This window comes from Lathamus discolor, chromosome 4 (genome assembly GCF_037157495.1).
Source record: "Lathamus discolor isolate bLatDis1 chromosome 4, bLatDis1.hap1, whole genome shotgun sequence".
NCBI lineage: Eukaryota > Metazoa > Chordata > Aves > Psittaciformes > Psittacidae > Lathamus > Lathamus discolor.
The window spans coordinates 6328153-6354961 of NC_088887.1; the positions used below are offsets into that span (position 1 = coordinate 6328153).

The 26809-nt window shown below is 41.4% G+C and overlaps 1 protein-coding gene across 2 annotated transcripts in view; it reads right to left on the bottom strand.

The window, feature by feature from the left end:
* GSK3B (glycogen synthase kinase 3 beta) overlaps positions 1-26809 on the bottom strand; it is a 151355-nt gene that overhangs the window by 47189 nt on the left and 77357 nt on the right. For both annotated transcript variants that reach the window (XM_065676115.1, XM_065676116.1), the window contains exons 3-6: positions 21287-21370; positions 8926-9036; positions 5906-6036; positions 4006-4112 (exon numbers count right to left, since the gene is read on the bottom strand). In XM_065676115.1, coding sequence (XP_065532187.1) covers positions 4006-4112; positions 5906-6036; positions 8926-9036; positions 21287-21370 — 433 coding nt within the window. The remainder of the gene's footprint in view (positions 1-4005; positions 4113-5905; positions 6037-8925; positions 9037-21286; positions 21371-26809) is intronic.

The following is a 26809-nucleotide window of genomic DNA, read 5'->3' on the forward strand; positions in this document are numbered from 1 at the left end:
TTGTGCCTAACCACTGAAAAAGTCATAGAATCAGAGTGGTTGGAAGGAACCTTAGAGCTCATCCAGTTCCAACCTCCTGCCAAGGGCAGGGACACCTTCCTCTAGACCAGGTTGCTCCAAGCCCCGTTCTGCCTGGCCTTGAATGCTGCCAGGGATGGGGCAGCCACAGCTTCTCTGGGCACCCTGTGCCAGCGCCTCAGCACCCTCACAGGGAAGAACTTCTTTCTTGTATCTAACCTGAACTTCCCCAATTTCAGTTTGAACACATCACTCCTTGTCCTAATGCTACAGTGCCTGATGAAGAGTCCCTCTCCACCACCCTATAGCCCCCCTTCAGACAATGGAAGCTGCTCTGAGGTCTCCACACAGCCTTCTCTTCTCCAGGCTGAACAGCCCCAACTTTCTCAGCCTGTCTTCATATGGGAGGTGCTCCAGTCCCCTCATCATCCTCGTGGCCTCCTCTGGACTTGCTCCAACAGCTCCATGTCCTTTTGTTGGTGACAGCAGAACTGCACACAGTGCTGCAAGTGGGGTCTCGGGAGAGCAGAGGGGCAGGATCACCTCCTTCAGCCTGCTGCTCATACTCCCTTTGATGCAGCCCAGGACACGGCTGGTTTCTCGGCTCAAGCACACACTGAAGCAGCTCATGTTCAGTTCCTTGTCAACCAGCACCCCCAAGTCCTTCTCCTCAGGCTACTCTGAATCACTTCATAAATCCCTAAAGTTGTAAGGCAGGTAGACAACAGAGCTGCTATGGGCCTGAATTTGTAGCTATTTGGCAACAGGGATTATTTAAAAACCTGAATAGGTCATTTCCCAGGTCATTATTTTAACTATAGTCCCAGGTCTGCCGGATGGCACACACAGAGGCATCAACTGCAATAAATGTGTTTTGTTGCTGCTTTCACTACAGTATATATTTAAATACTGTACCAATTTAGTACTTGACAGAAAGTGCAACAAACACTACCCTGGTTGTGAGGGTTTTTTTAAGGTACCTTTCAGGTTAAATTAAGTCATACACTTTCATGAAATAATCAAGATCCTGAAAGTTGAAACACCAGTTGACAGTTCTGTTGTGACACCCAGGATGAAAAGACATCCTGGAACCAACTTTACTTTCTGCTAATTGAAGAGCATGTTATGTTGCAAGGACAAATTCAGGTGTTAAAAGACAACCTAGATGAAGCCAGACAGCCTAATGCAAGTCCTGATTACAGTGCTAAACAAGATGAAGAGCTACTGAAAGGGTCATGATGCAGGCTGGCTGTACCGTCAGTCTTGGGCCACCACAGTGCCACTGCCTAAGCTTAAAAAGCACTTCCAATAATGACTATATTGCAGTGTGTTATTAATCATAAGCCCTACAGTAATGTTAGCAAACAAACACATTATAAAAAGAGTGGATGCCTTGCAGATGATGTACACAAAGTTCTACTCAGAACACTTTTTGGCATCATATTCTACACTTATTTTTCATGTAGTTTTAAGATAGCGTATTTAAACAAAGAAGTGAAGATCTCCACCTTACATGTAAGCTGTTTTTGCTACCACACACAACTGGATTCATATATAAAGAGACTCAGTAGCAGGAAAGGGCTGTTGCATTAGCAACTCAGAAAGAAACAACACCTAGAAAACACGAGCATGTCTGTATTTCCAAGAAAGGAGACTGAAGAGTTTCACAGTTCCCTATACTTTGAGCTGTGGATAAAATACCGGTAATTAAATGTTCCTTCCCCTCCCTCTCATGTCAGAAACCTATCAGTGTTTGTTGGTTGGTGTAGGAAGAATGCTGGTTGAGTCTGGATGAGCAATCCTATGTGAAATAGGGAAGAGTTTTCACTAAGTGCTATTGCTGCCTGCCTAACAAGAATGAAGGAATATCCTGGTATTTACCACCACCGGATACAGCAGCATCACAAAACTAAACCCCTGAAATCACCAGCATATTGCAGAACACCGGTAAACTGTAAAGCCTGTAGAAACATTTACTTACTTCTCAGCTCTCAAATGCAAAGCTTCTGTTGAGAAGGAAAAGGAAGGGAAAATGGATGGGAAGGAAGGAGTACTTGCTGAACCTCATTTTCAAGCTATTCTGTAAAAGTTTCAGGCTTGAGTGGGGGAAACAGGATGGTTTTGCAGGGGAGAACACAACAAAGTCTGACCACTGACTGAAATTCCTGATGTTTTTGGCAAGTGGAAAATGGACTCCTCACTTCAGAATCCTATTTTTATTATAGCTGTTTTAGAGACGAGCAGGTAAGAAGAAACCGAACAACTGAAAGAACAAAACTGAAACAACAAAAAACTGAAAGAACAACTTTAAAAGAGCTTTGCAAAACAGTGCAACATCAAAGTCACTATGTCTTCGGAACAAGAGCAATTTACACACTTATCTATAAAGCAGTCTCTTGTGCTCACCTAAAGCCCTCCTTTATGCAGTTATCCTTGGGAACAAGCTGCCTCAGTGCATTCTGATAATGCAGCTGAGCCAATCTATTCACTTTCAGCTGGAAAAACTATGTCAGCCAGGATCAGCTGTCTTCTTCTCACTCTGCTTCTACCTGGGCTCTGCTGCTTATCAGACCGCACAGTAATGCTGATTCAACTCACACATGGTAGCAGAATGTTAACCTAACCAAATGTTTCTTGTCAGTTGAAGCTGAATTGGTGTATTAAACAGTCAACTGTGAGAGCTACAGTATCCAGAGGCAAGAAAGAGTAGGGCTGTGGTTGTCACTTTTGGCAGCAGCCTACCATTGAGTAAGTTCTGCCCTTTTATCTTCATTGTGCCAGTACTTTTCTCAAACTTCTTACAGCTCTGCCTCCTTTTTTCTAGAAGGGAGACACACAAATATTGCTACAATACATACTGAAGAATAACTAATGGGAAAAAACCCCCTAGCTAGAGCAGGTAGGTCTTCAGGAACACTTCTTTTTTTTCAAAGAACTGGAGTTGGAATGAGCCAGCCAGCCTCTAACACCAGTTATAACATACAAACTCTAAACATACTTTAACTGGTTATAAACAATATTCTGCCAAGATTTAATCATGACCTTCAAATCTTCTTGAACATATTAAACCTTGCCTAAGTGACTCAGGTCCATAAGCAAGGTAAAAGCTTAGCACAATATTGGGGAACTTGAGAAGCAAGTCTTGTCTCTTTAACCCTAGCAGTCAGAGGGAGCCTGGGGAATACCCTGACTAGAAACCTGAGAAGTTATCCACAACCACCCAATGAACTGCTGTTAAGTCTTAGGATTTTTCACTCTGCAATTCAGTTTTAGGACTCCACTGTAAGAAAACATGGCTGTTCCCTGTCCTTTGCCAAAACCTCCAGCTTCCCTAGTTACTTCCATGACACAGCTATGTGCCAGCTATTAGAAAGTCATCTTCTCTGTGTTCAAAATTAACGACGAAAAGACAGCAGAAGTTCACAGAATAAGTCAAATCGGAAAGACTGCTGTACGTAATACATTAAACCTGTCGAGGTTGTTTAAAGCCAATCATTAGGCTACATTTCCCGTCCCCCTGCCCCCCCAAACAACTCTTTGCTAAAACCCAAGTAAGTAACATTGCAGAATTCTACGTGTCTAAATCACAGTGTATCAAGAGGCAGTAGTCGATATTTCTACAGTCATTCTTCACAGTTGTTTTAAGTCATCAAAGTGCTTTTCTGGCTTGAGATCTCATATCTACTTCTAAACTACTTGGCAGAGCTACCTGGATTTTTTCTGTTTTGTCTGAAATCAGATTTCTCTTAATCCATTAAAAAAGCCCCTTTCTTAATGTAACTGACATGGAAATCTACAAAGGCATCAAAATCACAACAGCTGTGTACAAAATGCGAGTATGTCATTAAGAAGTGTGACCTGACCATTTACCATAAAATTCTGCCTCTGAGGATTGTATCCAAGATCTCTGGAAACCTTAACACTTAACTACAGAATACAAACTCATGTACTTGGTATAGATTTTAACACACACACATACATACATACCTATACTGGAGGTATAATCGGTGGCTCCAAAGATCAACTCTGGTGCCCTGTAGTACCGAGAGCAGATGTATGAGACATTAGGTTCTCCACGAACCAGCTGTTTTGCACTGTGAAGAAAACAAAATAATAATCTTTAAGCAATTAATAGTTTTACAGCACTGCAGTGCAGACCCACATGAAGCTGCTTTGCACTCCTCACTCACTCCAATTCCTAAATACTCAAGTATCATGTTCTTCTAAGCTGATGAAAGCCATAAACTCAAATGATTTACCATGAAATCAGTTCAATCCACCAGCTACCTTACACTGGACTTAGCCAAGGAAATTGTGCCTACAGATTAGGTGATAAATAGGGTCAGATTTTTGGCTGGCAGCTGTCTTTTGCCAGGTACAAAGGTTTGTTTACAAAGAAGAGGACAGACTACAGTTCAGTCAAACACAATTCCCTTTTAAGGTTCAAAAGCTCTGGATACTCACCAGAACTAAGAGTGGGGTTTGGTTTGGTTTGAACATTCCACCACAATATTCTAACTCTCTGCTGTTTATGGGAGTGTGTTAGGAAGAGACAAAGGAAAAAAAACTTTGCCACTGCAGTCCCATGTTAATGTGCCACAGTTAACATGAAGGCTTCATTTATACTGCAAGAGATCAGCCACAAAGGATCTAACTTACAATATTGGTCCAATCACTAATTTTGGAAGTAAATAAAGGAACACAAGAGCACATTACATTCAGAACATGAGTCTAGGAACATGCTATGCTTTTTTCTTAATTAGCCCCATGTGTTGGACAGAAAGGAGGCGGAAGACAAAACTGCCCTTTCAGAAAGAAGACATTCAGCTAAGTAGCACCAAACCCAGCAGAGTGGCAAGCCAGCCAGATCATACGTCCAGCCTTCCAGACACTACTCTCAGCCTTTTAGGGAAGAAGGACTCCCACCACCCATTTAGCCTGTGTTAGAAAGTCTCAGTTTTCCACTTTCTAGATAGAAACAACAATTAACAAATTCCTACTGGTTTCCGTGTTAGCACAGAGTAAGTACCATCTTTTTATTCATTGTTACTTTTGAGTTCAGTATGATTCCCATTTTGTTCCAGCACTGGTGAGGTAGAGCTGAGGAGATGGCCAAGCCACGAGGCATGACGATGTGCTGCTTGAATAACCACCATTTGACATTCCCACTCAGTATGGGCAAACTAATTTAGCAACAGCAGCTTCTGTGACCTCTCACACATATGCCCTAACTATTTTAGTCTGCCAAGTTGTACCACAATCTGAAGACAGAACTTTCCCGGAGAGAAATCTGTCTCCTGTCTCAATGTGGACTCCCGAAATTCCTGTATCAATTCTAAGATGGGGGTTGGAATCTAAAGGTGACTGACTTGAACAGAAACTGGAAATAAACGTGACATGGGCAACTAGGATACAGCCCACTAAGAGCTTCAATTAGAACTGTTGCTTCTGATTTTGAGCCTCTTACGGTATTTGAAATATTAAGTCAACTGGTGTATATACAAGTAGATTAATAAAGTATAACGTTAGCCTTTTTAGGTTATCATGCCAATGTGCCTGCCCTCTCTTTCCCAAACACATTTCACCCTAATACTGGTTATATTTTTCCATGGTGTTGTATTTCACCTATATGACAGTGTATTTATTTTTCTAATACCTTCATAAATAAGAGACTTGAACTTAAATTCCCCCCGTCTTGATAACCTTTACGCCCCTCTCTCTCATATGAACTTATTTTGAGAGGAAAACATGAGTATTAATCATTTCTCATTCAAAACTACAGATGAAGACCTCCTGGGGAATACAGAGGATTGCTCTGCAAAGCTGTACCCAGGTTCACTTTGAAAGAAGCTCTTTTTACCAGGTTTCAGGCCACAGATGCACTTACCTTCCGAAGTCGCAGAGTTTTAGAACAGCTGTATCAGGGTCCAGCAAGAGGTTCTGTGGTTTTATATCCCGGTGGCAGATCCCAAAGGAGTGGATATAGGCTAAACTCCGGAACAGCTGATACATGTATAACTGGAACAAAAAAGGATCGCATAAGGCATGCTTTTCCCAGTCAGAAACAGGGGAAACAATTATTTTAACATAAACTCTTATTAGAAGAAAACCCAACAAAACCATAACCTACACTAAAAGATGGCCCTACTGAAGGCATGTTAGTGCTATGAAGATGATCGGGTATTTGCATACCTTGTTCCCCCATCCTTTACCACATACCCACACACGCGGTTCAAATGTGTTCCTTTGCCCTTTTCCAAAATGAGCACAATTCAAGAAAGAGTGATTGTGCAGCTTTCCACAGTTATAAATAACAGTAGTCACAGAAAACATACAACAAGTGTTTCAGTTTGCTTCATAAACCAGCTTCTTCACAGAAATGAAGAATCACAGCTTATTAAACAAGAACTATAAAAACCCCATTAAATCCAAACGCCCAACTAAAATAAACTCAAACAACCACCACCCCAAACACCAAAGAAAACCCTTTTGTTGATGAAGTTATTAACAATATACTAAATGTCGCCCACAGACTATGGTAGTGTCTCAGCCTGTCACTTGAGTGAATCTCCCAGTTTCTCTTGGTGAAGGGACAGACTCATTCTAATTTCAACTCTCTGGGCAGAAAGAGAAGGCAGATAAAACCAACTGTTCAGAACAATCTTACGCAAGGCACAGCAAACAAGTATGCTGAGGGAAAGTTTTCTCTTCCCCCTTTCTAAGGCTGGCTAAACCCTTAGCAAGGATGAATACTGCAAGGGGAGATGTTACAAAGCCAAGAGAGCATCATGTGGCAAGACCACAGGGGAAGGGGAGGATGTCCAGCTGCTGGACCTACACGCTTTCAGCTATGGAGAATAAAGAACTGCTGGATACATTTAGGGCTGTACAGCATATACTGCCATGAAGGCATGGGAAGCCCTATTTCAAAGTTGACAACAGGCTGCCTGGTTATTTCTTATCTTTGTTGTGTCCCCCACAAGGTTCCATTTAAAAACCAAGCTACAGGCAGGACACAGTACTGGAGATGCACCTCCACACTTCCCTTTGCTAAGCACATTCTCCACAGTTCACCTTTAACGGCCTAAAAACGGGTGCAATTGCCAGATACTGCTATCAGGTCATGTTTGCCGCACTTTCACCACTATCGTTGTCTTTACACTTTTTCTCTCCCTTGTTTTTTGTTGCTTGTTCAGTGGGGAAAGGAGGAGTGGGAGGAGAATCATTTGAATTTTGGCTCTAGGTGTTTGGTTTTCACATTTGTTTTGAAAAACCACAACTGTGCACAAAGAAAAGAAAACAAACATGGTTTTTGACGTGTTACCTATGTATTGTGCAAGTGTATTGCAAAATAATGCAAGAGATTGCTCTAACTTGAGAAGTCAAGTTGACACATGCAGGATTTAGAAGGAAAGTTTTTCATCTCCCCACAGCAAAACCAAGTATTTCTTCCAGCATGTTAGAAGTTACAAATAGAAATTAGTAAGTAGATTACTAGAAAAGCTTCCCTGCATTTCTTTAACAGCTTTGCTGTTACCTAGGGTAAGTACCTCTCTGCCTGCCTAGGTACCAATCAAACATGAGCAAATAGGTATGATCTACCCTTTGCGTAGCTGAGATGGCTCAGGAATTGCAAAAGCTTTTATGACATCAAGGTAACATGATCTTTTTAAACACAGAATTATGAGAAAGGTTTGCTTTGCCAGAAAAATAAGAACAGCCTTCCAGGCTGCTTGGAATGGGAAGTCCCAAGCATCCAGGAAGATTAAAGAGCTGAAGCAGAATTTTCCCTCAAAGAGTAAGTAAGGCAATTTTTCCCACGTTCCCATAATGAAGAGCAATTAGGACAAGAGTGCTGACGAAAGTTATATGAACAATTTATCAAAAGCTAAGCTAACAGATTTTGGGGTACATATAAACCTGAAGCTCTTTACCAACAGACCGAACAGTGTGACCTTGCAGTAGAAACTGGACGATAATCTGTGCTTTCTTAAAAGCAGGCTCCAGTGGTGGCTACTGCAGAGACACGCCATTCACAATTAATGCGCATACAGTTGTGGCACAACACTTCATTATTGGAATAATTACTATTCATAGCTTTCACCTCTATAACTTTCATCTTCTTATAATCAAATTCATGTTCTTTTCTCAACCCCACCATCATGTTAAGAATTAGGCTTTTAAAGAGGATTTTGGAGGAATCAATATGAATCAGGAATATTTGTGGCTTATTTCCATTTAGTCTTACTTTGGTGCCACGTTAGCAAGTTAATGCCATGTGAAAATGTGATCATTCACTAGCATGTGGATTGTGGTCATCACACTGAAATGGAACTACAAAACCCAAATAGGTCCCAGTTTTACAGAGAAAATTTTATTCATTAACTATCTCGTAAAGACAACAAAAGACACAGACAACTGAGGTGAGGTTTTGAGGCTACATTGAGCATACAAGCTCCAAGTGGGGACAAAACTATGACTTTCACGCCCCCAACAGAAGCACATGAACTCTTACTCGTAGGCCAGGAAAAGGGGAATACAACAGGTAAGAGGACATTATTCTTCCTGACATCCTCTTCCAGATCCTGACCTTTGTACTACTGTGTCTTCATCTCCTCAGGAAACTGAAGCTGCTCATCTGGCTGGTGTCAATCTCTAATGTACTTTAAAAGCCCAGAACTTCTCTCACACTCAGTCTCCCCCACTCACTCCAAGACTTTGAGAGTGCTTTAAGCCTCTCCTATCCTTCCTTTGTCATAGCAATCATTCTAGCTTTTTTTTTTTTTTACTTGCCTCATGATGTATATGCTCCTGAAAATGTGAGAAAACTATGTCAGGAAAGAGGTATCCACAGAGTTTATTACTATGATATTCTTCTTCACCTAACGACATCTATCAGTTACCTACCTTGACATAAATCATAGGGAGTGTCTGTTTGGCCCGACTATAATGTCTGGCAACTCTGTATACTGTTTCAGGAACATAGTCCAGCACCAGGTTGAGGTACACCTCATCTTTCTGAAAGAAAATAGAGAAGGGAAAAAAGAGAATCAGCAATAGATTTGAAGCATGAAGTACAATTAAAGCACTCAAAGAAACCAACAAGGATGAGAAAGCTGTGGACATTTTAGGTACACGTCTTTAGGGGGAGCGTGAACTGCCACCAAACTGGTTTTCCTTCAGGCTTTGCGCTTGTGCACTAATACTTAAGTCAAACATATGTTTAAGGAGACATTCATGAATATGGTCTCCAACATGAGGCATCTTCTGATTACAAATAGGGACGAGGATATACTTATTCTGCCCAGTCAATATTTTCATTCGGAGATATTTCAAGGTGCCATCTGCATCATTATTTAAAGCAATTCATTTAACTCGTCAGTCCCTTACACAGCAGAATCCAACAAGTGCAAATTTAAAGACACCAGTCACTCCTCAACAGCTACGCACACACACGAAGCTTAAAACCCCTGCATCTTTTAGAACTGTTACTTTGATCTTACTGAATTCTTAACTATTAAGGGATTAAAAATACATATTCACCATTCGTAGAGCATAAGGGAGTGTTACCATTTTTACCTATTCTGTTCATGCATATTTTGATGTCCCAGTTATCTCCAACTTAAAACATACAAACTTTGTCATGGCAAAACAGAACAAGCCAAAGACTTGAGTATCAATTTTGATACCAAGGATCAGGTTAGAGGTCCATGTGAGCTTAACACAGAGAAACAACAAAAGTAGCTTTATTATAAGGTACTTTGTTACAGAATACATCAACAAAAGAAAGAACAAACAGGAATTAAATGACAAAGTACCATAATCACATTGCCTAACTGTGGAACTGGGAACTTTCAGCAGTAAAACAGGTTTTAAAAATACTTCTGGTATTTTAATGCAGTCTTCCGTGCAGATCTCATCAGGACTGTGAATACATTTATGTTGAGGGGTGGTGGGGGGTAGGTATAATTAACTGCATCAACCTGAAATCTTACTTTTGAAAGCTAGGTGAATTAATCAGAAGTAACCTCTCCTGCACTTGCTGTATTAACAGCTAGATCTTTCTGTAGAGGAAGACAATACATAGACACTTTACATAGATGGAAACAGTACAGAACTCCCAGGTCTTCAAGTGGAGCCCCTTGCTAGCAGATCCACTGGCTGGTATCTTAATACCAAACCTCATTTAGCTATAGCAATTTAACAATATTACTGTGACTTTAAAAGGTCACTTCAAGTGTGGAGTGTTACTCTCATAGTGCTCTTGCTCTCCTTACTCATCTCTGTGCTGCCTCAGTAAAGAGCAGCAGTCTCCAGCGAGTAAAGACATGGTAACACACAGAAAAATACAGGCCTTGAATAGACAATATGCAAAGAACTGCTAGTTTTGCGTGTTGTTGAAGACTCAATTCAAGATCTCTGTTCAGCATTATTTGTATTTTCAGTACATTTTAATAGCTCTTATCAATACTTCCTAATAGGCCAAATCCCCTTGCAAGGCCCTGCCTACATCACTCTTCCCTACAGAAAAATGCTCTTTTTTTAACATCATTGCTTAAATGACTCTGGTAATAGCACCAGTACTAAACAAATGACAATGGCCCACTAACTTAACATCTGTTCTTATAGTACTTCTGCAACACAGGCAAGGAACAGCAGCCTCCAAAACCCTGCCTATGCTGCTGCCTCTTCTGGTGCCATTCCAGGAGCTAGGTAACGACATGAAAGAATCTGGGGATAAGGCTGAAGAGCAAGCTTTTTGAAATGGCCGAGGAAGGACAACTATCAGCAGTGCAGAGGGAATATTGGATGGCTCTGGAACTCTGTAGAGGTGCAAATGTATGCTAAAATACAAGTATGTAGTTCCTTGCACTATCCCTCCTGCAGTAAGAGAAGTTCTTCTTTCCCTGACTCTTCTAGCCAATAAAAATCCACCACCACCTCTTCTTAGGTCAGAGCTTTCAAGGTATTAATTATAAAATACAGACAACCAATGTCCTGAAAAATCAAAGTTAACTTATGCCTGCTAAGGCAACCTGTACACCAACAGAGAAGACAGTCTCCTGAATATGAATTCTGTTTGATCCAGTGTAGATACAACCTGATGCATACGTTGAAAGCTTGCCTCTCAGAGGATGGGAAAGTCTTACTGGCAACAAGTCACTGCACAGAGCACACTGTTACTGAGGTCAATTTACTTCATTCAAAGGTTCATGTTCCATGTATGAAAAAGATTTACATTAAAGATCAGAGAGAAAACCAAGGAGAAATGGAATGATAGTGATTGCATTTTCCTTTCATAGTACAAGCAAAGGGAGACATGTAAAACAGTCATACATCTGATCATTAAAACCTCTCTACTTTAAACAGTGAGTTTTGAGAATTACAGAACTCTGTTAGTTCATACCACCTTTACTTTGCTTCTCTCTCCTCCATTTTTATTTTTATGTTCTGTTGGAAATGGGACTCATTCAATGGCATGGCACAACACAAGCACAAAAAACCTCAAGGCACCAAAATAACAGAGATGGAGGTTTTGCATTCATTCACCAATGCTTGTGAGTTTTGATGCTGCCCACAGTACCTGAAAAAAGCACATGGGTTTTGCATGGTATTGCTGTAAACGTGTATCACACATTATCATCTAGAACATAAAGGCACACAATTACCTTTCCCCCAGTCAACAAACACAAGTTTTGATGTACCATTTGATGTACCCAGAACTTTACCATGCAACTATAAAGGCAGGGCTTATGGTGCAGGCTATACAAGTAGCTGCATATTCCACTCCTATCACAAGTAACTGACACTTCAGAAGTGCTCTAAATGCCTACTTTCATGAATTAAAGATGATTCAAGTGTTCTGACCTACCTCCTCCTCCTGGTGCAAATCTGATAAACACTCAGAATACAATTTTCAAGAGCCCTCATTCTTCTCTGAGCATGAACTGGATGAAAATAACATCTGAGTTACCTGGATTCCCCTGAACAAGATTCAGGACAAGCTAGGAAGCAGCCGCGGCCTGACGAGCTCTTAGGATGATGTAAGCTGCTCTGCCTGCCTTGTGCATTCCTCCTAAACACATATTTTTCCAGTGACCCAGATGTACTGCAGCAGGAAACAGGGTTAGCTCCAAGAGCTTGCCAAATGAGGGCAACTGCTTGAGGATCAAGGCTTATCTTCCCCTTACAGGAAACCTCACCATGTATTCTGCACAACTTGTTCCCACACTTGTTCAAACAACTTGTTCAAAACTGCTGGGCTGGGAACAAATCAAGGTAACCTCAGCATCAGAAGCACCTCTGGAACACCCCTGCAGAGAAAAGTCTCCAGAGCAGATGCATCATATAAATGACAGAAAGCAAACACAAGATGTCATTAAGTAACTCGCTTCTCCTTAAGAGTCTGGGATTGAAGAGATCTCAAAGAAAGAGCTTTTCTCGGCAGGTCAAATGTTAACACGCATCCATGTTCTCCTGTGCTTGATGCTAAGGTTACCATAGAATCATGGAACAGCCGGTCAGAAGGGACCTCAAAGAGCATCTGGCAAAGCATGACCTAGACTATACGTCTCAACATGCCATCCAGCCAAATCTTAAGGCCGTCCAATATTGGGCAGTTCACCACTTCCCTGAGAAGATTATTCCAGTGGCTGATAGCTCTCATTGTGAAAACTTATCCTCTAGTATCCAACCAGGACCTGCCTAGGAGTATCTTGTACACATTACTCCTGGTCTTTCCTTGTGACTCCTTGTAAAAACGGAGTCCCCATCTTTTTTATAGCCATCCTTTCAATACTGGAACATGGTAGTAAGGTCTCCCCTAAGCCTTATTTTCTCTGGGCTAAACAAGCCCAGCTCTCTCAGCGTTTCCTCATGTGGCAGGCTTCCCAGTACTTGGAGGATCTCTGTAGCCCTTCTCTGGACCCTCTCCAGCCTGTCCACATCTTTTTTGTACAGTGGGGGCCAAAACTAAACACAATATTCCAAGGGTGGCCTGTCAAGTGCACAGCTGAGTGTGATAATGGCTTCTTTATCTCTCCTGGTGATTCCTTTGTTGATGTACCCGAGCATGCTTTCTTTGCCACAGCAGCATGCTGTTCACTCCTACTGAGTTGTCCACCAGCATCCCCAGGTCTCTTTCCTCAGAGCTGCTCCCCGCCCCTTGGGCAGACCCCAGCCTGTGCTGCACTCTTGGATTGTGCTTACCCAGGTTACAACCATGTACCTTTTAAAATAGGGCGAGCGCAGGGCCAGCTCCTGGAATACAGGATCAATGTATTTCAGTAGGATTTTTACTGTAGCAATGTGGCTCCTGGACCTGCAATCGTCTCAAATGTTAGAAGCTGCTTTTTGTCACTTGGCAGGTAAATCCTCAGCTGAAAAACACTGCTCCAAAACAAGCCACAACAAAATAATCACCCCCTTGCCACTGAACTGCTGTGTCTCTAAAACCAGTAAGTCAGGCACTACTTCACTTTGGTTGGAAACACTTCATGTAAGTAAATACTAATACAGACTATGACATAATAAGAGGCATGAAAAAGTCTAGGCCACAAGAACTAAAACATTTTAGCAACTTATTTTTCTTTGTATCAGAAAGTGGAGATAAACCAGGCTGCAAGTAAAGTACCCTGGCACATGACCATCACACATTACATGGCTGAAGACTGAGCAACACAGACAACATTACCGCACCAACACAGGAAAGGCTGCAATAGAAGTCTCTTAATTCCACTTTCAAAACTCTTCTCTCTTTCAATCCCCACAAGTAAGCTCTTCTAAGCACCATTCATTTGAGCTTAAAAGTGGCCAACATAAAGCAACAGCCATTGACTTCAAAGATTCATTCTTCTGGATTGTTCCTTGCATGCAAAGTGCAAACATTCCTTCTCTATGATCCCCTCCTGCCTCAACAAACCCCAAACTAATCCTGAGTCGGTTCTACCAGCTTTCATTACTTTTACTCACAGATCTCACACACCGCATTTATAACATGTATAATACTCCAGTCAACATCAGTCAGGCAAAGTCTAAGTATTTACCACCAACACAATAACAGAACTCAGGGAGGTCATATATACAAACACTACATTGAGGGCAAAAAATAAAAACAACAACAAAACTCCATAAAACCCCAAGGCATAATCTGAAGACTATGTTAGCATCCAGTAAAATATTAGAAGTTCTCCTCAACTCCTACCTGGAATCTAAGGAAAATTTCTCTGAGCATCAAGTAATAGGATAAGAAGGTTAAGAAGCTGTTCTGGGCACTCTTTCTTCTGGGGTGACTGAATTTACCAGTCAGCATTTGGGCAAAGTGATGAGCATGCTCATGCAGCTTTCATCTCTTGGCAGATCAGTAACAGCGTGGTTGTGGGTCTGATGTGGTTTGCAGGTGATTTCTTGCTTTTATACTTTTTTGTTTAATCCCAGGTTACAATTTGAGTTAGTTTTCAGATGGAATCCATGTGATCCGCTGGGCTAGCGCAACTGAGAGGAGATGAACAATACAGACCTTTCCTTAACTTTGCATTTCATAGAATCCCAGACTGGTTTGAGTTGGAAAGGACCTTAAAATTCACTCAGTTCCAACCCCCTGCCACAGGCAGGGACACCTTCCGCTAGACCAGGTTGCTCCAAGCCACGTCCAAACCTGGCCTTGGAAAAAGGCACATGGAACTGCATTCTGACGAAACTCACTTTACTTGCCTATTCATGCTGAAAGCACACAGATAAGCCATAAACCTAAAATTAAGGAATATGCCTCCAGAGTGCACTTCTCACTGAAATTATCTCAAGGCATCCGTATTGGGGCTATATGAGGTAAATAAGCCAGTCAGTTTACTCAAGGGGACCCTATTTTCTTTATCCTATGACACCACCCACCAATGTTTTTCAGAGGGAGGTGCTACACACAGCTGTTACAGGATGGCAGCTACACAAGGCTTCTGTCAAGAAGCACTAAAGGGTTTAACTTGGGAGTCAGAAAGCAAGAAAACAGATTGCAGTATTTCACTTGGATTACGCCTTTTTTTCAGAGTGCATTATTTAAACACCGGAGTGCGAGCATGAGGTAAGATATGCCCTTCACCCTGGCTTAACCACCTAGATTTAAACAAACAAGGTTCAAAGTCACAGAGTTTTGGTCTTAAGAATAAAACCCCCGTTATTCTACTTTTTCTTAAAGCTACAACCAGCATGTATTTCACACTCGCTTATCAAGTGCCGTGAAACACCCATCTTCCTTCTCTTCTCCTGAAGGCTGAAATAGTACATTAAAGATACTAACGCTTTGGACCTGCTTTCAAAGATTAAGTGAGAATTTGCAGCCTTCCTACTGTAACTACTGAGTAGCCATGATACACTGGAAAAACCTGAAAACGCAAACAATTGTGTAGCTGACTTTATTTGTACACAGGAATGGTGACATCCAGTGACTACAGGTGCCTGTTTTTACTACAGTTTATAACCACATCTATTTCAAAACAGCGATGTGGCTGCCACTAAAGTAAAGGAACCGCAAGCCTAGAAGTAAAGCAGGTAACTCCAGGGGGGTAAAAGCAGTTGAAGACTCAACTTCAGTGTCTGTTACTTTCTATTAGTACTACAAAAGTTGGGCAAAATATCTCCTTTCCTATTCCCTGACTCTTCATGACTGAGTTTAAGAACTGTCCCAAGACAGAACTTTGTTCCTATACCTACTTGTCAAAGCTTACAAATTGCTCTCCAATGCTGCCTGCTTTTCAACATAACGCAGTCTGATGTAGGTAGAAACTGCCAGCTGGGTCAGCTATGATGACAGCATAAGGGCAGAAGTCAAGCTTCCCAATATAATTCACATTTAAGAACCTTCCCAGGACTTGTTCCAAGACAATTGGTTGGCATTGTCTACCTTTGATCTATGAAAAGCCTTGGTTCTTAGGTGATGTGCACTAAGCCTTTCCCTTTCATCAAGAAAGACATTTCCTGCCATAGTTTTTCCCTCTCTGAAGAGAGAGTATAGTAGAGAAAAAGCATTTACGAATCCTTGCTGATTCTCGTTTATTTTATGCCCTTTGCAAGATAATATAACTGGCAATAACTCTGTTGGAAGATGGAAATTACCAGGTAAAGTTGGGATCATGGGGCTATCCTGCATACCTTACTTTTAAAACAAAAAGTAGAGCCTTTGGAGATCCACTATTTTCTTACTTTCCAGGCTCAGTGGAAATTTCTGAATCACGATAGATCCACAACAGCAAACCAGGCAAGATAATGCACAATAATGGTTCAAACTGTATGCCTGCCTCAGGACAAGCAATATGAGCTACTTTCCTGATGGCCACCCAACACAGGAAGATGAGAGCAGTGGCTAGAGCTGCTAGTGGAATGACTAACCAGATGTACCGGACTAGAACAAAACCATGGAGCTTCCCATTTCCACTGCACACATCTATCACACTGAAAATCTAGCTACTTGTGCTTAGCCCTACCACAAGCAGACAAAACTGCTATTTCTATTAACACAACCTACTCAAAAACCAGAGACTGCTCATAACTACAACTACGAAAATTCCCAGCATGTTGCAAGCCCTAACAGCAGTAACTGATAATTACTATCTTACGACTACTGCCCTTCCTGAAACAAGCTCGGCAGGCCTCAGGCAAAGACTACAGAGATACCAACATCACAAAACTCCTCATAATTGGCATTAATTGCTCCTTTGGCGACAGCGCAGCAGTTCTGCCAAGGACTGAATGGAGCATAGTGACTAAATTCATTCCTAGTGCTAGCCCTTCAGCACGTCACTAGACTAGTGCAAGTCATTCACACAGGCTCTGGCAATTCAAGACTGGGCTCAAGGCTCTGCTGATTGAACTTCTTGTTCTGTTTCTTCATTTCTTTCAATGACAAAACCGAATCATTCAACTACAAATACAAATAACAGGGTGCGCAATAGATGGTCCTTGTGAAAGGAGTCATCGGAGCACTCCCGCAAGACAGGGTAAGGATCTATCTCTTCCTAACAGGGATACGAACCTGGAGAAACACCAACTATTCAGAAACACCAACTATTCAAGCAAAGCCCAAACTTGCAAATCAAGTAGTTGCTCTCTTTTCAATCCTACCCATTCTATGATTCTTCCAAATGTCTTTGTTGCAGTTTAATACACCATTGTCAAAATGCAGGCACAGCAGCTTGTACATGCAGCTCCACATGTATCTCCTGCACGTTTATTTTAAACCTCAGTCTACGTCTATTGGAGTAAATTTCCATCCTGAGTCTGCATGGACTTTTGGCTGCATGCCCTTACAGCTAAGGCTAAATAAGACTAGAAATCAATTAGAGCATGCAGAAGGGCTAGCTCAGCCTCCAAAAGAGTCAGCGTATTGCCTGTGATCTGTGTTTCCATATATGCTTCCTTTCAGTCTTCTGAATCCCAAGCTACCTTAAAGGGGGAAGGAGAGGGAGTTACATAATCAGAGATGCAATTACTTCATAAAAACTATATTTACTTTACTTTTTTATGATTTGATGTAGGAACAAATCTCTCTGGTGCTTCTTTGCCTCTTTTGGGCATGGATATGAATTGATCAGACTATTAAACACTCAAAAGCATCCACAAAAGAAAACCTGACAGCTATGAAATATCACAAAGGAAGAGCTAAACCAGAAATAGAGGTGGAAGAAAAATGCGGAATATGTTCTCATTTCAGGTTTTACACAGCTGAATAATTTTACTCAGCAGCCACTGATTTAAGAACTTAGGTCATGCTATAAAACACCAGGGAATACTTTCAACAAATGAGCTAGAGGAGTTATTGGGTATGTCCATGTCTACCCTCCCTTAGAGCACGACTGAAAAAGGTCCTCGGCAGAATTAGGCTGAAAAAAGACAGCCCATCTCCCTCTGCTGCAGTAGCTCAACATTTACACTGATACGTCATGCTAAATGCAAGGCAGTCCCTGAAATAAAGGAAAAGTAGCAAAAATCAAACCAGAAATGCATGCCTTCCTAATACGGCCTGATCTCCCTCCCAGTGGCAAGCTGACAGGCAAACTAGGCATCTTACTCAAGACAGTACCAATACTACCCAATACAGCAGAGCTGGCTTGCCCGATAATCTTGTTCTTTTTCTCTAAGGATTACCAGGAAAACCACAAATCGCAGAAATACAGCATGGAAAAGACTTGCGACTATTCCCACCAAGAGAATCTTACATATGCAACTCAGCCCATTATTTGGTTGTTCTTCTTTACCCTCTGGTTCATTCCACCAGTTAGAATTACATGTTCTGGACTACTGCGAAGCATATTACAGCCACAAAAGTCACTGCCCTGCCATCAGGTATCTCATACAGCCTCAGAAAAAAACTCATTAAGGAAAAGTCTTTTGAAAGAACTGGGTTATCCAACAGGTAGGTCCGACAAAGGTCTAAGCTTAGAGCAAGGAAAGAACCAGGGAACAACTAGTTTATTGAAGCAACCCAAATGCCATGCCTGCCAACTGTCATATTAATATATATGACATGCTCTCTTTGAGCTCTCTTAAAGTAGAAATCATTAGTCAAACATGATTGATATGCAGTCAGTACTCAGAATAATGTTTTTATATATACACACACATATAAAGACGTATGTGTGTGCATGTACGTGCATATATACACAGACATGCACACACCCACCTCATATAGGGCATACCTATATAAAGGCAATGCAAATTCAGAGATATTCATAGAAGAAGGAGCCACCCAGTCACAGAAAACAAAGGAGAACAAATCAGTCAAAGCCATGTTTGATACAAGACTTCCATGCTGAGGCTGGATTGGTTTTGGTAAAATCAGGAAGGAAGTTTAAGTGAATAGGAGACATAAAAAGGAGAGATCATTGCAGGGAAAAAGAAAAGGAGGAGCTCAAATGCTTCAACCAGTTCCACAGATAGCCCCAAGGAAAAGCTATCAGAGAGCTCCAAATCTCTATAAACTAGCTATAACTGATACAGCTAAGGAATAGCCTTACTAACAAGTGCTATTTCGAATTCTTGTTCTATCTGATGCTATTTTCTGTTGTCAGGCTTTCTAATCATGAATTAAACCCACCGTTTTGCTAGAATAAAGCTAGTTTTAAAGTTGCTCAGTGCCTAAAAAAAATGCCTAGCAATTAAAATGGAGTAGCTGTTAGGCACATAGCATTCAAAGAGTGCCAGTCTGACTGGATTTGGAGAAATCCTTGGAAGTACCTCCAAAATCAAGACAAATTTAAGCTTCCTGGGTATTGGCTAAGAGAGAGTCAAAGAAAGAAATGCCTCTGGGCTCAGAAACACTGGTGTCAAGCACCAGGGAGTAAGGGTCCAAGGAACACTCCAGCTGGAACAAACAGGTGGAGTCATCACAGCAGCATGAAAAACTTTATGCAAGAGAATGGTTCATCTACATTGATATAAAAATTAAGTTCATCGGTGAACTATTTCATTAAAGGGATCAGCAGTGTAACAGTTACCTCTCATTACTGCTAGACTTAATTAGCAGAAACAGAGACTAAATGGCAGTGGACTGTTAAGTTCTCCACAAAAACAGGCAACGATTGCAAGCCCCACTCATCACTATGCTACCGCACAGTTATTTGGACTTTTACACTACTCTTCCCATTGGACTTAGCTTCAAAAATCAGTTTATATAAAGCTCTGGGTACCCAGCATCTAAATCTACAATTGCTTCCTACATGTGCTTCCTGGATACCTGACACTTTTCTTCCTCTCCGTTCACTTCCCTAAGAGCCAGCTTCATTATGAAGTTTCATGGAAATTCTTGCAAGCCTATTATATATCATTTTGTATTGAACTGCAAAGAGACCTTGCAACCGAAACTCCAATATTACAGTGCTGATGCGTGCACCTTTGCCCTAGGGACTGGTTCACGTTTGTCCTATTTTGCAAGAGGGCAGCAGTGGAAATCTCAAAGGCACAGAGCAGAGGCACGATGAGAGAAGAGGTGAAAGTAATGTGAAAGAAAACTTTCCACTGGAGCATTAATATTTGCTGCTCATGGATAAGAGACTGCAGTTTTAAAAACAAAACTTACTGTTGCCAAGAATCAGCCATGTGGAGCTGAAACAGCAAAGCAGAAAATCCAGTCTCAAGCTCAACACCAAGTTAAAGATTCCCAAAAGAGCTTTACTCATGTTACTGTTACACAAAGGATCCCAATTCAGTGTCCTGAGAAGTTTTAACATTTCCACTGTCTGCAGGAGGTTTCTGAAAGCCATTCGATAAGGCAGTTCTCTTCTGCTTGTTTCATTAAATTCTACTTCACCCTAGTCAAATTACAAGCCAAACCCTCCTTGACTCTATTTCCCTTCTTGTACTCATGCTGCTTGAGGAATTTGTGGTTACATGCTAAAAGAGCACAATATAGTTCAAAAAACCTACATTTAACTACCAAAAACACCTGCAAGGGCCATATCACACTGTGAACGTTTGCTATCACCAGGCAAAGGCCGAGCCAAACAAAGAAAGCATAAAAACATTAGATCACATTTCTCCTTGATTCCTGCTTGATTCCGCAGGCACAGGCAAAGCAGGCGAAGTGCAAGGCCAGGTCTCCCCACGCACCTCTCCGAGAGGTAACAAAAGATCTTCTGATTATCCCTCTTGCGCACTGCACAAGACTTCAGCAACCTGCCACCAACAACTTGTCTGCCTCCAAAGACAGTGAAATGGGTGGGTTGCTGCTCCTACTCTGTTGGCGGTAACAGCAGTTAATAGCCTTTTAGTAGCTATTAGCTCTTGTATACAGCTCTTTCCAGCATCATGCACGTTTATCAGTATCTTAAGAGAATGAAGTATGTAATCTGTTTTAAAAAATGTGAAATTATAAAACTTACAGAAATTATAGAATTTATATAAATGTTTATAACTACATATAAAAATACTAGAGGCAGTTCACAAGGTCATCTAGCCCATCCTAGAAAACACATCTGCACGTGTGAAAATGTAGCTCTAAAATGTGCAAATGAAGCATGGCTGTGCTCCAATAAGTTAAAAAGGAGACCGTGTTGTATACAATACAACTGTTGTTGTATTGTAGTAGTAACACTACTCCTCATGGACCACACGCTTCCATACTGAAAAAGATGTGCTCCAACATGATTTGCTGGGCACCACTGTGGCATTTTCTCCATGTTATCATGTTTCCTATCTTCACACTGCTGTCTCTAGAAATACAAACAGTTCAGTTATACCCCAGACGGTTACCAGGAGGCATTGCCTTGTTTTTCATTCTTACCTTCTCTCCACTAGAGTAGAAGAAATAACGCAATCGGACAATGTTACAATGATCCAACTTTCTCATAATCTGGAGCTCTCTGTTCTGAAACAAGAGAAAAGCAAGCAATTAAAATCTTTCCTCATAGAATACTGCAATGAACAGACCTTAATATACAGCTACAAACCAAAGAACAACTGAAGCTGTAAAATATGTCAGCCAGAATGGTCGGAAGCCTATCCCCTTTGAATACTGTAAAAATTAAGTAGGCAACTCAATTTCCACTTTTGTTCAACCAAGGTTTAACTAGGTTCAGGCAGGCAGAAGTGTTACCTTCTCATTTTATATCAACCTGAAAAAGCTATTAAAATAAAATCAGTCCATTATATGCATGATAAACTGGGGACTTTACTGCAGTATCCATTGTAACCGAGCCCTGAACAAATGAGGGATCTTACAGCCCAGCACATAAAAATGAGTGAAATGTTGAACTGCAGGTATGAATGAAAACAAGCAAGTGAACTCCACACAGTTCTGTTTGTTATACTTCGTTCCACAGCTGTTGCTGCAATACTCTTTTCTCCTATGGTCACGTTCACACATCACTGTGTTTCCTTCCTCAATTACTATATGATCTGCAGCTTCAAAACTAGATGGTATTCCAATTTTTTACTTGGATCATGGGGTTGGTAATTGTGCTTCCTAACAACCTAGACTAACACACTGGTCCTACTAGTATCATGAACTCTGTCCAACTTAGGAATATCCGGGAAGAAAATTCTTCACCCACCACACATTTTCATACTTAAATGCACAAAGCTAATCCCTACTTTAGGCAGTGCTGCTGTCAAAATAAGGATTTCGTATTCTAGGTATCAGAGGGTCACATACTGTGCCTATCTATGATCAAAGCTTAAGGAACTCCACAAGAACCACTCAGAGCTTCTAATGTGGACATGGCTACTGATGCTGCTTTTAATTTCTCTAAGCCATGTAGCCTTAAACAAGCAAAAAAAGAGAGGTGTTAGATAGGATGCAGTATCATTAATCCTATCATCCCTACTACCCGCTGACCGAAAACATACTTCAGTATATTAGCCAGCTCTTTACAAACATGAGTGACATCTCACACAGGTATCAGTTAGCAATTATCCAGCTACCAGTAAGGAGAAAGCAAGTCCTTCCCTGAGCCTGCCCAGCTTCTAAAAAGATTAAAAGCCTAAACCTGTTAGGTACACATCAAGACAGGCCTATTCTATCCCAAGGACAAAGGAATAAGAGAAAGCAGGGGAGAAACCTTTGAGACTTACATGTATCTCCTGAAATCCTATGGAGTGAATTTGTGAAAGAGGAATACACGCTTCATGACATAACCCTGTCAACATACTTCACATCTCACAGAGATCAGCGTTCTCCTGGTAGGAACAGGAGCTCAAATATTGCCTAATTATTCATTCTTTATTAAATACTACCAAGAAGAAGTACATTTTCAGAGTCATGGCTGGGATGCCTGTGACACATGGCACAGTTCAGATTTCAGACCAACAGAAAGACCTCGTCCTCTTGTCCTGCCTGAACCACAGTCCACTGCTGGTGTCTCCCTGGACCTTAAACCTGGGGCAACCAACAGGCCAAAGTAAGGATGGCTCTAGATCCCACCAATCAATGAAACACCAATTATGACAAGAGATTAATTTCTCCAGTTGGCTTTTACTACATCATTTAACAGTGTTACTACAAGACCGAACCTTTCACTGCATGTTCCAGTACCTCAATCAAATTCCACTAGCAATTCATAGCACAAAATAGGCAAGAAATTTCCTCTTCCCTTTCTCCCACTAGCTGTGAGATGGAAATAATACCTTTTCTCTCATGGAATTACTGGACAAAACATGAATACATTAAACATTAATGTGCAAATATTACTTTGGCATTATCTCTACTAGCTCCTTAAAATACCCATATATAATCTAAGTCAGGTTATCACTTCATGTTCTCTAGATAGTATGCATATGCTGATTGGATACACTCAGCAGAAGTTATTCTAACGCGAGGCTGAAGTTATATTTATACTCTGGTATCTCATCCCAGCACAAGCACAGTCTGTGCCCACTTTGATGCCTTCCACTCTGATCCATCTCCTTTCGGCTCTCATCCTGACCATCTGCTGCAGCTGCACAAACACAGCTTCGAGAGGTGCTAATATCAGGAATAACTCATAAACCAGTTACACAGTAACCTATATCTGGCATCCAGTGACTAGACAGAAGGAAACAAATTTAAACTGACATCTTAGTCAATTAGTCACCTCAGCCATCTTAAAACCAAGCTGACTTCTAATCACAGCTCCCTGGTGGAGCTTAAACTGGAAATACTTGAACAGTTGCAAATAACTTGAATTTACTGTGGTGAGGGAACAGACTGATGCTTTGAAGAATTCATCTTTCCCACAGATGAATACATAAAGTAGTGTCACTTTACCATGTATTCCCCTGTATACATCTTAAATAACAGCCTTTCTATATTATACTGGGGGATATTAATTGCCAAGGGCAGGAAATGCTGGATTATAAGCAGGGAACCTCTAGCGAAGCGAACAGTGACAGATGTCCTACTCTGAGTATAAGAGAGAAAATGCATGTCTAAATATAATGCAAACTACAATACAATTCCAAAACATGCTGATGAGAAAAGCTGACACTGCATGATCAAAATACAGGGTGGATAAAGACAAAGCTACTGCTTATCCTTCTCACTTTTCCAAGAGATATGCTGTAAAGTCCAAGACTCAAAGGGAAAGTTACTCTTCTTTCCTGTTCTCCCACCTAGTCACATTGAAGCAAAGGGTTTAGTTTTCTTACTGAAAGAGAGTACCGGCCCTAGTAAGCACTGAAGAAGCAATATCCTTCAGCACCAGCCTCACTGCAAAAGAGGACCCAGCAGACTTCTCTTCACATCAAACCGCAGAGCTCCTGCAGCACGTGTTTCTTTGAAGAGCCGCAAACCAACAAGACTATGAACAGATTACTCAGCAACTTTCTCTTGCAGTTTGATTTCTTTATCTAAAATAGGCTGCTTTATCCAGAAGGCAAGGGGCTGCTGACACACAATTCCAGAAGAGTGCTTTACAACCAGTGTATGAGCCCTTCACTAACTACTGAAGCAAACCCAGTGCAACAAAACCCTCCCAGTTCATCACTTCTGACGACAACTTTCCTAGCCCAGACTGCCCGTATCTGTTCATTATACTGAAGACATTTGGTCGCTCATCAAGGTTAAAGATTTGGTCAAAGATTGCCAAGACCAAATCAGATTTCTAACTTCAAAGCACAGCCAATAAAGCTCATCCATGAAGACTCATGCCTTCTCTCCAAAGTTATAATCCCGATTCCTCGTAACTGTGCTAATGCTGCAGTTGATACAAAACCACTAAAGAAAGATCATTTCTGCTTCACTACCATAATCTGCTATTCCAGACTAGGATAACTATCACACACACACACTCCCTTCCCACCCAGAGATTTCTAGAGCTATGCCAATTTGCATATTCATCACCCCTAACCTGGATCTTTGACTTTCCCCCCTCCTTTCTTTCTCCCATGCCCTTTTTACAAAAGGGGATAAAATGACTGGATCATCAGAGATGATGCTTTATGGACTTGCAACTTCCTGAACTGGACCAGAGCAAATGAAGGTTTCGCACAGCTCAGCATGACATCAATATATACCCAATGAAGTGTAGAAATATCACTTGGATCCAGTTCAGAAGAGAATTCCTCAAAGTTTCCTTAGTTAAAGGGCATGCTGGGGTTTGCCTCTCTTCATTTTTAATTTCTTTTCTTCTGAAAGGCCTGTTTAAAGTCTCAACAAGGTTCTTGGAGGATTATGTTCAAAGGAGATGAAACAGAGATTTGTGTTTTTGCCTTGTGCCACACCAAGGACACAGCCTGGTTCTTATAAACAGGGAAGAACTCCAAAGGTCTGGTCCTTTAAAGAGAGAATAGCTTTTTAATAGAAAGGCAGGATAAGCTACCAATCTATTTCAACAAGCAACTTCAGCATCAGTCTTCTTGCTTAAATCTTGCAACTAAATTTAGTTCTCATTTTTTACACTTCTGGAATTAATTTTTATTCTTCTTGGACTAATACATTCAAGAGCTGAAGCTTCAGTGTCTTGCGTTCTTCTGTCAGCTTGGAAGACCAGAAAACGGAAGGTAATTGTCACATGGACTCTGGCATTACATACGGATGGAAGCAGCACATGCATATCCCAGTTTCTCAGTATACACAATCCTCCTTCCCTTGCACGTCATATTTACAGCTTCCTCCTTTCTCCTGCTTCCACCATAACCTCCTCCACTCTACCACATTTCTTACTCTTCGGTAAAGGTTTTCCCATACTGAAGAGCCAAGCAGGGAGCCATGAACAAAGCTGAGGAACAAACTCGTTTCAGCAAGAGGCCTGAAAGCAGTGATGGAGCAGCAGGGCTTGTGGTTTTTCCCCCTCCTGCTTCCTTTCACTTGAACAGCCTGAAGAACGACTCACCTCCACCCTCCTTCTCCAGCTGCACTGCTGAGCCTGCCTAGAGTAGAGGCTGAGATGCTGAGAGATTTAAAGCACTTTCATACAGCAGGAGGAAGCCTTTTTATCCTGACCATCTCCCACCACTAGAAAAGGCTGGACTCCAAGCACAGGGCAGCAGGCACATGCTGATGAAGGTCTTTCAATGTGATCCTAGTCAGCTATGCTCAATGCCTTGCAGAGACATCTGCTTGCACAACACTTGAGCCATACCTCCTAGACTCAGCTTTGTAAAGTGTACAGAGACAAAACACTCCAGATCGCAGAGGAAGACATCATGCTCACCATCAGCTGCCTCTGGTACTGAAATAGCACCTGACAGGTTACCGAGGGGTAGTGAGATCACCGTGATCAGTGTATTTTCACTAGTATCTTTACTAAAGCTCCGCTCCTGGTATGTGTCTGGTTTATCCTAAAGCTTAGTGGGACAGACTGTAAAATAAAAGCTGTACCATTCTTCTCTAAAACTCCCTGAAGCTGCCAAAGGTGGATCTCCAACACCATCAGTTGAAGGCTACTTTTAACACTGTCTTGCTGTTAGCAAAAGTATTACAGAAATTATTCTATGGCTCACAGAACTAGCTGCCTTTCACAGACATAGGATAATTGAAGCATTTTACAGAATAAATGCTAAATCCTACATTCTTCTGTGTTTGCCCCAAGCTATCACTGAAATAATCAGTGCTTGGAGGAAAAAGAAGTGCAAAAGGACCTTAATTACACAAGTCTGGGCTGGGAATCTGCCCATGCCAGTCATTAATAGCTAGCCACCTATGACAAGTCCATTTTGTAGGCAAGTGATTTCAAGCAGAGATAAATGTCAACAGGGATTGCAGTTTGCCTCATTTACATCTGAGGCACGGATAACGACAAAGCTCCAGTCTCCCTCCCCTGCCAGTCATGGCGTATTTCCAACACCAGCAGATCTAAGTTGGGAAGATCTCCATTTTTAACATACCTGT